The sequence below is a fragment of the Suillus fuscotomentosus genome, assembly GCF_016647785.1.
Source record: "Suillus fuscotomentosus strain FC203 chromosome Unknown F5891scaffold_153, whole genome shotgun sequence".
Lineage (NCBI taxonomy): Eukaryota > Fungi > Basidiomycota > Agaricomycetes > Boletales > Suillaceae > Suillus > Suillus fuscotomentosus.
In genome coordinates this window covers 78,842-90,563 of record NW_024539665.1, presented here as the reverse complement: position 1 = coordinate 90,563, position 11,722 = coordinate 78,842, and the positions used below count along the sequence as shown (strand labels likewise).

The following is an 11,722-nucleotide window of genomic DNA, read 5'->3' as shown; positions in this document are numbered from 1 at the left end:
GCCAAAGGCAGCGCCGCGGCCCGCGGGCTTTGATTAAAATTTGAACAAGCTTCAAGTACCTATGGAAACCCCGCCTCATGTGCATTATGTTTGGTGCGCGAATGCAAACACTATTCATTCATTGTGAGCCTTGATTCATTGCCGTGCTTTGATGTTGCCACAGGTAAGTATATCATAGATTCATGTATCCAATACTCGATGTCACTGATCTGCCCCAACACAGGATGGATTTACACTGGAATTCCGGAGTCAAGACAGCCACTGCACAGTCGAGCTTCTCGAATGACATAATATCAACATCAAACTCCATGGTAAACACCTAACAATATTTTTGCATTTGAAGCGCTCGGAGAACCACAAAAAGGGCGGATATAGCAAGTCTTCTAGGTTATGGCGATTGTATCGCCCGGGCTGAGGCTTTCCATGCAAAGATGGAGAATGGAATGGTTACCGTGCGCTTCATCGCGTGAAGATGCGATCCTATGCATCAGAGGACTGGTGAGCCGCAAATATTGTTATATATGCCGACATATGATCATACATAGAAAATATTTTCGTTATACCAGCCACAGAATGGATTCTATCGATATGATGTTAGCTGTAAATCAAATTCTACTTTTATTATCCAAGGCTTCCAAGTCAAGGGTCTCGAGGCGGGATCAAATATACATCTCCATTATGCTGATTTTGGCGATAAAAATGCTGAACGGTGGTATATCTAGCACGAACGCTGTAGTTATACACCACTAACCTTCCCCACTCGCTCACTCCCATCCCTCGAACATGACATACGTCTCGAATGATCATAGTTGGTGGCCGACAATCAATCTGGATTTTTTTTTCGACTATTGGATGGGTTCATCGCATCAGGATGTTTAGATACAACGTTGATATGCAGTTTCGCAGTTGCAGCGGGCGTCGTGATGGTATACGATTGGGGTGAGCCGGACAGTGTTTAAAAATCGCTGATATTATCATGATATTTCTAGCCTCAACACTCGGACAAGAGGTACGTCGATGTTATTGCCGCAGCAGCCAACTCGCTAAGAATGGTGTCATAGATTGAACTCATCTGGGTGAGTGACAAGATTCCGTATCAGAAGAAAACAAGAGCATGCAATGAATTCGCGACAGAGACAACGTTGGTCTCTCATGACCGCGCTGTATTTGATTGTTAGTACTCGTGTTGTGCTTTGGCGTGGCAGGCAACTTGTGCTAACTCCAAAATGTTCTAGATACGCTATAGTATGTTACCGTATTTTCTGCATGTGTCAAGACCAACAGCTTTGCACTGTGCTAATAGCTCATCTCTGACAATTAGTGTCCATTTTCTGCGCATGTCTCATATGCGCTGTATTTCATTTTTCTGACCGGCGAGACACAGAAACTATGCCATCGGTATCGTTGACAGTTGCAGTAAGTATTCTGCAACCATCTCATTCAAATCCAATCAATACACTCATGCAGGGGGCCCGGTCAGTCGGATTCCAATCATTGAACTTGGCTGAATATAATGACTCAATAGGTGTGAGTCGGAGTCTTTGATACTGGTGCGAGGGCGTTCACTAATTGGAAGTTTTAGGCACTATCGCATACTACGCAATAAGAGGAATAACTATGGCCTTGATCGCCATGTTGGGCGGTGAGTTACCCAGGTACAATACCTCTGTGATATTGACACACGATGCAAGTCATCACGATTGCTCGGTTATATGCCATGTATCAGGGATCTAAAAAGATGCTTATGTTCCTTGTTACTATCTTCCTGGCTGTAAACATCACATCCGGAGTAATCACAGCGATAGAACTAAACGGTCACCTTGTACATGGTGAGCGCATTTGCCAGTTGACTTGAAGAACACGGCTCATTGGACAAACACCAGAGGAGTGGATACTCTCTGGCACATATATGTGCTATTATGTATATAGAGGGTACGCGCAGCTTCTGAACTCCATGGCTTGGATGCTCAAGACTGTTTGGGAGTTCCTCGCACTGTGCCTTTCAGTCTGAGTGGCTGTGAAACACTTCCGTGAGCTGCGACGACTCGGCCTATCGACAGGATTGACCATCGGGGACTGTTTCGGAGTGCTGATACAATCTCACGTTCTTTATTTTGCAAGGTGAGCTTGTAATGTGAACGCGGTTATATTTTTCTGCTCAAGTTCCGCACATGTTAGCTTTGCTGGTGTCTCTTGCCTCCAGCTTGCTTATCCTTATCTCTCTCCAGAAATCGCGGTGCGCCGACCTGTCGCCAACATCTGCGTGTAACCACTGCGCATCAGTTCTATAGAATTCAAATTATATTGGAGCTCTGACACTCGATGGTGCTTTCCAAATTTTATCGGTTGTGCAGATGTTTGTGCTGGGACCACGCCTCATCCTGAGCGTTCGAGAATACCACGCCAAACTCGTGGCATACTCCGATGCAGAAACTAGCATGAATTCTATTGTTTTCCAGGAACATATACATGTATCAACTAGCAGTACTGTGTAGGGAAATGCTTGCCGAGTGGTCTACAGGGAGAAGAAATTCGATGGAGGATCCATCGTGGTATTTATTTAGCATTTAGGGTTTCGAAGCATATTTAAAAGGTCCAGGCAAACCTATTTCTTGTTGTATCACTACTGGAACGAAGTATCTGCGCTTGAATCAAGTGGTAATTACTAATAAGGGGAAATTATCCGGAACGACTAGCAACCAACCCGGTCCTTGATGGCCGATATTGAAATACAATGAGAATCAGTCACCCATACTTTCTTCCCATAGAAGACTTCTCCATGTTCTCCCACTGCAGCACATTATACTAGATAGTATGCAAGAGACTTGCGACAGCGTAGCCAGAACTGGTGTCGCACCGACAAACCTCGTGATTATAGAGCTCAGTACTACTATAGATATCGGCAGCCTGGTGACCTTCGCAATGCATTATTTAAAACTATCGCGTACCCGTCAGATGTGACAGAGCTACTAGTGCTTGATGATGAAACACTTACCATGTTGTCCTCGCATCCCGTGCAGTCCGAGGCCTTGCATGTTGACATCGGTGGACACTGATTCATCCCCTGCTGATCTGAAAGCAGTGAAAGAATTTCTCGCGACGGTATAGCCTGGCAGGTCGTACATGCCGGCAGGATTGGTACGAATTCTCAAATGGGTGGTATGAAGTTGTGGAGGAGACCACAACCAAGTAGTTCCAAATTCGGTGATTACCATCGTATACGACCGTCATATTGGATCATGTGTAGGGTTGATCTGTAACATTCCTCGTTTGATGGGAGCTGCCAGGGGTGTATACATGACAAATCGTGACACGCATCCATCGACACACTGCGGTCGCAGTCTAAGTAGCTGTGCATTCTAGCTTCCTTTCGTGTTGTGCCAGTCATATAGCAATACTTGAGGCTGAAATATTTCCGCAATAGCTGAAAAATGTAATAAGAATACAGTAAAATGATACAGTACGCAACTGAAACTTAGACTACACTTTCTCTATCCATCCGCCGGCGCTTACGCTCTTGCTCCTCTATGATAAGCCGTTCTGCAGCTGACATCGGCGCAGGTCGTTTCCTATCATTTCCACCGCCACCCTCTGAGCTCTCAGACTTGGCAGGCGCGGCAGACTTGAACACGTTAGGCCGCTTCAACGGATTAACTTTGAGAGGATTCGCCCCGGGCTTTATGGCAGTCAGCTTCAGCCCTGTCAGAGCAACTTTGGCCGTTGTATCCGATGTAGCCACTGGCTTTGCAGATAATGATAGAACAACCTTCTCCGCGCCCTCTTCTCTCTTGAGGCCCTCCTCAACGGGAAGGCTCGCACTTTCCTCACCACTCGCCTCTTTCTCCAACTTTGCTCTCTCAATCTGCTCTGCAATCAGAGTACGCTCCCGCTGTTCATCGTCCCGCGTAGCTCGATCCTTTTTGATAGAGGCTTCTTGCTTTGCGAGAGCTTTCGGGCTGCTGTCGATCCACGCAATAAACCATCCTTTTTCGGTCTCATCCACGCGTGCAATACCTGAGCGTCCCAGATGTTTGGCGAACTCGGTGAGGGTCACCCAACGGGTGGCGTTCATGTGAAGGTGGTTCTTGTCTTGAATGAATTCTTGGTAGACCTGATTGATGCGCACCCGTTTCGTGTTATATCTAACGAGCGACAAACAAAGTTTAGAAATTGGTATCAGTTTGAAAGAGAGCTACGCACCGTCTGCTGAGAAGTTGGACGAAATCATGCTGGAACTGGCTCGAGAAATCAGCGATATGCCGCCCGGCATTCTCGCCGACGACAAGCATCTGGCGAAGATGGGCTTCTGACTGAGCATGGCACTTGAAGCCGTTCTCATCTCGACACTGCTTCTCACAGACTTGGCAGTACCACCGCAGGCGCTGTAGGCCCTTGGATTTCATCTTATTGGCGAGATACTTTGGAGTTCCGACTGTACGTTGAACATTAGCGAGATTCATGCTCATAAATGTTAGTCTGACTGACCTTCTGCACGCGGCATGTTGGGCAATAAACAGGAGGTCCGGATAAGATTGAGGTAGGTAGTGGAGTCTCTTGAAGGAGAGCTTAGTCATCTGGAATGTTATACGTCTGATACTCACGTGACCTATAGCTGTGCAATGACAGCGCTTTCAACTGCTTTCAGATTGGACGAAGGACTACAACAAGCGTAGGGACTATGCTCAGCGAGAAAGCCAAAGGGAAGCAGCGTGAAATAGACCCGCCCCTTGAGCAGCCCTCATCCTCGACACCGCCAGATGATTCCAGAGACCTTACGATCCGGTTTACTGAGGGTATCCCCGACTTTAAACTCACCGTCAGTCTGAAGGACACAGTCAGGGATGTTAAAGCTAATGTGCGTGGTTGAAAGTATAATTGGTACTTGACTTATGTGCATATAAATACAGATAGTCAATGGTCTCCCCCAACTGAAAGACCGTCGGCTTCGTCTCATACATGCTGGGCGCCTGCTGACGGACGGAACATTCCTTCACGAATGGCTGACAACCCTCGAGGAGCGACAAGTCCGTGCCACTTCCCGTTCTGAAGAGCTTTTAAAGGATGATCAACTGGTGACGTGGTTGCATTGTTCTGTTGGCCCCGTGATCGAGCCTGGAGAGAGCGAAGAGGAGAAACCACAAGTGCGTGGCTGATGAATATAATGATTCGTGTTCGCTTATTGCTTTTCGCATAGGTTGCTCAATTGCAACCACTGAGGGGATTTGACAGGCTTGCTGCTGCAGGATTCTCTGAAGATGACATTGCAAATTTCAGGCGGCAGTTTCATAGTCAATCGTCATCAAATTATCTTGACATTGAGTTTGAGAACGAAGAAGACTGTATGTCCTCTTAAATTTACCAGAAAATATGCTTACCATACTGCAGATGATGAACATGCGCGAGCTCTCGAAGAACAATGGATAGACTCCATGGATAACGTCAACACAGCCTCCCTTTCTTCTGCTTCCTCACAAAGTCTCATTCTCCGCGGGATTGTCATTGGGTTTTTCTTCCCGATCATACCATTTTTCTTCTTACGTGAAACGAAAGCCGCAGTTTTTTGGGAAGAGGGTGAGCACGAGAGTGGGGAGAGTGTCATATTTTCGTCAGTCTTTTTCTATTTATGAATTCCCGTAATCATATACTGACCGGTACACTAGACGGCGCACACAAGTAGGAATTGTTTTTGGATTTTTAGTAAATTTGCTCTTCGGGATGTGGAGATATTTGCTGGACACATCGTAGGTGTACATGGAATTATTATCATTGGAACTTGCAGTGGGTCCCCGAAGACACCCAAATCGATTAGAATGTACTAATATGGAGCTTCTCCACAGAGTTAGGCTGCATTGCAATTACCCATACACTGCAAACGTGGTACAACATTCCTATTGATGTCATAATTTATCAGTGGATTATTCTCAGGCGGTTGCCAGACGCTGAGTGACGACTCGGTTTCCTTGGCTCCTCACCCAATATCATATTTGGTTCCGAGAATAGACAAGTGTCTATTTAAATTTCTTGCAATGGAACAACATCGATAGCATAAGTCATGGTTTGGCTTGTGAAGAGCATGCTTTTGGTGCACACAAGTTACTGGGGATCAGACTTGACATAATGGTGCGTGACTCTTCTCGAAAGACATCTCTTTCTGGTTCTTACGAAGACCGTGCAGATATAGATGCTGGGGTACGTGGGTACATTCTACGCGTGATGCCCTCCAAATCGCACACACGAAATATTGACTTGCATGATGCTAATGCATTTGGCGTCTGCATATGCCAGCCAACTTAGCTCACGCCGAGCATGGACAGATTCAAAGATCAAGACGCCGAAATTGGGTGCTGAAAACGCCACATGTATTTTCCCAGGACGACGCCCAAAAACTTGTCATAGCGTTCGACGAGGCCCACCTTCTGAGCAACATGAGTAACAAGGGTTTTCGTGCATCCCATTTTCTTGACAGGACAGTCAACGCCTACTGTCATAACAATGACGCAATAGTCTGGGTCGTTTTTTCATCTACGACTTCAAGAGTGGCCGATTTTTCGGCTCCTCAGGTGATTAGCGCCTTCCTTAGGTGAAGGAAAAGTCGAGCTCACCTCCCAGAAGCGAACGAGATCAGTCACGCGCTCGCCCGCATTGAACGTGACTGGTTCACGCTGATAATGTTCAAGCTCACGCAGAGCATCTTTTCGGTCCTCTTCAAGTGCCTTAGCACGCTGTGCAGTGAGTTCTTCGATCGAAGGCTGGTTTTGCCTTGAAGTCATGTGCGCGTGTGTGACTGATGCTGAGCGTCGAATTGTGATGTTAATACTTGACAGGCGAGAAACTGCGTGAGCTTGAGCCTGACTCGGAGCTGCACGGGAGACGGTGCTAGTAGCAGTACATGCTGGCGCTCAGATGCCGAAGGGATAGCAGAAGCTGCAAAACTGTTCCACTAGCGAAAACTCATGTTTTGTGAATATAATACTAAACTCACAGTATGATGCACGAATTTCGAATACGACACCCGTTGCCTAATCACGCTTGAGGATTGCTCAACATTTGTACAGTATTGCAGGCGCCTGTCCTCCGGCGCTAAAAGTAGTACTGCGGTCCGATGAAGATACGTATAATTATGTTTTAGAACAAAAGGTTTGAGGATGGGTAACGGAGGAGTAGATGTTGAGGAATTTGAAATGCTAGAGATGTGAGGTTGCTGGAGTACTACTCTAACGAATCACCAAGTCACAGGCCAGATTTAGCATCTCATTCCGGCGGCAGTTCGTTCCTGATTTGATGCTTGTTACAACGAGGTGTAAACGAATCGAGTTGTATCGAACTGCCTCATTTTCGAACGGAATCGAACTCACCTCGAGGTCACCTCGATTCGACAGCAACACTAATTGCCGTTGTAGGCCTAATCATCGATTGGCTAGCCAACAAGTCGGTCAACAACCACGTTGAAATGGATTCACGTAGCATGATACGTCTTTCATCTCTGTCGTCCTCTCATACCACCATGATTCCACCGCAGGATGACGAGGAAACACCTTTTCTGCAACGACCAGACTCACCAGAGCAGCCAAAGGCTAAGACACCTCTTCCCTGGGATCAATTTTGGCTTCTACTGCTCCTGGAGATACCAGATTTTCTTTCTGCTCGGACCCTTGCCCCGTTTATTCCCCAAGTGAGTAGTATATTCCCTTCGGTGGACTTATATCCGATCACAGCTGAAACTTTGTCAAGCTCATTAGGGATATTGGAGTCACTCACGGAGACGAATCCCAGGTTGGTTATTATGTCGGCATCCTTGTAAGCATGTCTTCATCGCTCCTCCACCTTATTCGTGGCTGATATTCTCTCGAGGGATCATCATCCTCTGCAGCTCATACCCTGACTATTTTTCATTGGAGTCGACTGTCCGACCACATCGGGCGGAAGCCTGTAATGCTGACAGCTCTATCAGCAATTTCTGTCTCGATGTTTTCATTTGGGTTGTCGAAGACCTTCCTTGGTCTGGTAGCAAAGTCAGTGTATTCAGTTGAATATCGAATAGTAGTTGTGATTGTCAATTACTTGACCATAGTCGTGTTATCTGCGGAGCATTTGATTCGAGCGGTGCTGTTCTCAAGACCTTGGTGATGGACATTACTGACACAACCAATATGCCCAAGGCATACGGTTATACGCCAATTCCAGTGATGATCGCGACCACAGTTGGGTAGGCATACAGTACATTTTTCCTCGCGCTAAGGTTCACGGCATCTACTAGACCACTCATTGGGGGATTGCTTTCCCAACCAGCAGACAGATTCCCCAACATCTTTGGCCGATCAGAACTTCTGAAAACCTACCCATATCTCCTGCCATGCTCTATCTCGGCATTTTTCATATCGATAATTTGGCTAGTCGCGTATATTTGTCTCAATGAGGTGAGCGCGATGCTGAAAATCTATCTCTGGATCACGCTAAGTGCGGTTGCAAGAGCGTTTCTACCAGGACACCACTTTGGGAGCTAATTAAGGGGGGATTTTTTGGACAGTCACGCTCAAAGCCTCGCCAGTCATCGTGCAATGTTACATTTGATCCTGCGAATCCTGGAGAAGTCCAATCAAAGCCGCTTCCGCTTCGCGCCTTGCTAACCTCGAAAGTGTTGAGTGTGACAGCGAGTTATACCACCATGGGCCTGTTTCACATGGCGTTCAGTTCAGTCTTACCTGTTTTCTATGCGACACCAATTGAACTTGGTGGTCTTTCCCTTGACCCTCCTCGCATCGGTGCTTTACTTGCGGCATCAGGTATCATACAAGGCATATTCCAGCTACTTTTCTACGCTCGCTTACACGATCGCTTCGGTGCAAGAGTTATCTACATCACCGGCATTAGCTCCGGCATACCCATCGTCATTTTATTTCCAGTGATCAATGCTCTGGCTCGAGCCTATGGAATAGGTATGGCGGTGTGGCTGTGTGTTGCCGTCCAGCTTACGCTGAAAACTAGCTTGATCATGTGCTTCCGTATGTTAATTCAGCACTTCCTGCGTTCTGTTGAACTGAGAACAACTCATAGCCTCCATGATATTATTTATCAGAGCAGCTGCTCCCAATCGCGCCTCGCTCGGAGCAACCACTGGAATCGCGCAGGTGGCTCTCGCAGTAGGAAGGATCGTTGGCCCGGCGTCTGCGGCTTCAATATTCTCTTATTCACTGCAGGAAGGGCATGATGCGTGGTTGATATATTACTTTTTGATCGCGATTGTATTTCTCGCTGTAGGTACTGCTCTATTGCTTCCCCGTTATCCTAATGTATGAGAAGATTCCCAATAATATTATTGCGAATGACCGTGTGCATTATGGTCTGTACTAACCTATACCCTTGCAAGTCCCTTACATAAAATAATCTTGCATCGCAGATGCACAAATTGGAAGGCAAGTATACGGGGCAACGTGCGTAATAGGAGGTACTTACTTTTACGTTTCTGCTACATAGCCTATAACTTTGAGCTTGTTCTGTAAACTGCCGTACTCCTTATCGACGAGCTAGCAGCGACCGCCGACTTCGTGGAACGACTTCTCATCTAATAAGCCCAACTCCCCGTTAACGTTGCGTTAGCTTGCTTCACTTGTGTACAGTGCACCCAGACTAGACAGACCATAAGTAGTCAGTCAGCCAACGAGATCCTCTAGGTGACAGTCACCGGCGAACCCCTGGCCAGTGGCGGCTATACCCGGAGTGCTACATAATAGGGAAGTGCCGTGTGACTGATTTTATGTCAACTGATCAGCAAAAGCAGGTTCTTGTGGACTGCCAATGGCCATTAGGCCTTATCGATTAGCTAGCCAACAAGCCGGTCAGCAACCGCCTCATTGGAATGACTTCACATAGTATAACAAGCTGCATCTTTCATCCACGTCATTCCCTCGCACCACCATGATTGCGCCGCAGAATGACGAGGAGACACCTCTTCTGCAACGACCAAAGCAGCCAACGGCCAAGATACCTCTTCCCTGGGATCAATTTTGGATTCTACTGCTCTTGGAGATGCCAGACTTTCTTTCTTCTCGGACCCTTATCCCGTTTATTCCCCAAGTGAGAATATCCTGTTTGCTTGGACTTATCTGACCACAACTGGACTTTGTCAAGCTCATTAGAGACATCGGAGTCACTCACGGAGACGAATCCCAGGTTGGTCACTATGCCGGCATCCTTGTAAGCATTCATCGTTTTTACCCTTTCGTTCGTCCATGATACTATACTCTCCAGCAATCATCGTACTATGCAGCTCATACCCTGACCATCTTTCATTGGAGTCAACTTTCCGACCACATCGGGCGGAAGCCTGTAATACTGACAGCTCTATCAGCAATTGTTATTTCGATGCTTTCGTTTGGGCTGTCGAAGACCTTCTTTGGTCTGGTGGTCAGGTCAGCGTGTCCAGTTAAATGTCAAATAGTAGCTGTGACCATCAATTCCTGACATTCTTGACCAGTCGTATTGTCTGCGGAGCATTTGATGCGAGCGATAGTATAGTCAAGAGCATGCTGATGGACATCACTGACACAACCAATATGCCCAAGGCATACAGTTATATACCAGTTTCATTGATGATCGGAAATACAGTTGGGTAGGCATTCGGTACACTTTAGCTCTCACTAAGATTTACGTCATCTACTAGACCACTCATTGGGGGGTCGCTCTCCCAACCTGCAGACAGATTCCCTGACATCTTCGGGCGATCAGAACTCCTGAAAACCTACCCATATCTCCTGCCATGCTCTATCTCAGCATTTTTCATATCTATAATTTGGCTAGTCACGTATATATGTCTTAAAGAGGTGAGCACCTGAAAACTCATCTTTGGATCACACTAAGTGTGGTTACAAGAGCGTCTCTACCACTGGCAAAACATCGCTCTGGGAGCTAATCAAAAAAGGATTCTTCGGACAGTCATACTCGAAGCCTCGCCAGCCATCGAGCAACATTATAGTTGATCCAGGGGAAGGGAGTCCTGGAAAATTTCAACCAAAGCCGCTTCCATTGCGCGCTTTGCTAACCTCGAAGGTGTTGAGTGTAACAGCGAGTTATACCACCATGGCCCTGTTCCAAACAGGGTTCAATTCGGTCTTACCTGTTTTCTATGCGACACCAATTGAACTTGGTGGTCTTTCCCTTGACCCTCCTCGCATCGGCACTTTACTTGCGGCATCAGGTGTCATACATGGAATATTTCAGCTGCTTTTCTACGCTCGTTTGCATGATCACTTCGGTGCAAAAGCTATCTTTATCACCGGTGTTAGCTCCGGCATACCCATCGTCATCTTATTTCCAGTGGCCAATGCTCTGGCTCGAGCCTATGGAATAGGTATGGCTGTGTGGCTGTGTGTTGCCGTTCAGCTTACGCTGAAGACTAGCCTGCTCATGTGCTTCCGTATGTTAATCCAGCACTTCCTGCGTTCTGTTGAACTGAGAAGATCTCATAGCCTGCATAGCATTATTCATCAGAGCAGCTGCTCCCAATCGCGCCTCGCTCGGAACAACAAATGGAATCGTCATGATGGCTGTCGCAGTAGGAAGGATCGTTGGCCCGGCATCTGCAGCTTCAGTCTTCTCTTATTCATTGCAGGAGGGGCATGATGCGTGGTCGATATACTACTTCTTTATCGCAATTGCATTTCTCGCTGTAGGTACTGCTCTATTACTTCCCCGTGATCTTAATGTATGGGAAGATTCCCAATAA

At 46.9% G+C, this 11,722-nt stretch overlaps 4 protein-coding genes across 4 annotated transcripts; 3 read left to right on the top strand and 1 right to left on the bottom strand.

Annotated features, from left to right (window-relative positions):
- Positions 1–3,211: 3,211 nt before the first annotated feature.
- F5891DRAFT_1282790 (domain of Kin17 curved DNA-binding protein-domain-containing protein) lies at positions 3,212–4,555 on the bottom strand. The gene is made up of 3 exons (XM_041370556.1): positions 4,486–4,555; positions 4,201–4,432; positions 3,212–4,142 (listed from the first exon to the last, which is right to left on the bottom strand). Exons 1-3 carry the CDS (start codon positions 4,499–4,501, stop codon positions 3,476–3,478), a joined length of 915 nt encoding a protein of 304 aa, XP_041217571.1. The 5' UTR covers positions 4,502–4,555; the 3' UTR covers positions 3,212–3,475.
- Positions 4,556–4,678: 123 nt separating this feature from the next.
- On the top strand, positions 4,679–5,745 carry F5891DRAFT_965247 (DUF2407 C-terminal domain-containing protein; the record flags this gene model as incomplete). Its single annotated transcript, XM_041376152.1, has 5 exons — positions 4,679–4,855; positions 4,908–5,141; positions 5,195–5,339; positions 5,386–5,605; positions 5,661–5,745. The coding sequence occupies 5 exons, from the start codon at positions 4,679–4,681 to the stop codon at positions 5,743–5,745; spliced, it is 861 nt and encodes a 286-aa protein (XP_041217570.1).
- Positions 5,746–7,504: 1,759 nt separating this feature from the next.
- On the top strand, positions 7,505–9,296 carry F5891DRAFT_1198483 (major facilitator superfamily domain-containing protein; the record flags this gene model as incomplete). The annotated part of the gene is made up of 7 exons (XM_041368642.1): positions 7,505–7,672; positions 7,732–7,797; positions 7,852–8,012; positions 8,072–8,206; positions 8,258–8,417; positions 8,471–9,002; positions 9,055–9,296. The coding sequence occupies 7 exons, from the start codon at positions 7,505–7,507 to the stop codon at positions 9,294–9,296; spliced, it is 1,464 nt and encodes a 487-aa protein (XP_041217569.1).
- A 619-nt stretch (positions 9,297–9,915) lies between these two features.
- On the top strand, positions 9,916–11,722 carry F5891DRAFT_965264 (major facilitator superfamily domain-containing protein; the record flags this gene model as incomplete). The annotated part of the gene is made up of 7 exons (XM_041376153.1): positions 9,916–10,074; positions 10,129–10,194; positions 10,249–10,409; positions 10,475–10,609; positions 10,661–10,820; positions 10,870–11,413; positions 11,466–11,722. 7 exons carry the CDS (start codon positions 9,916–9,918, stop codon positions 11,720–11,722), a joined length of 1,482 nt encoding a protein of 493 aa, XP_041217568.1.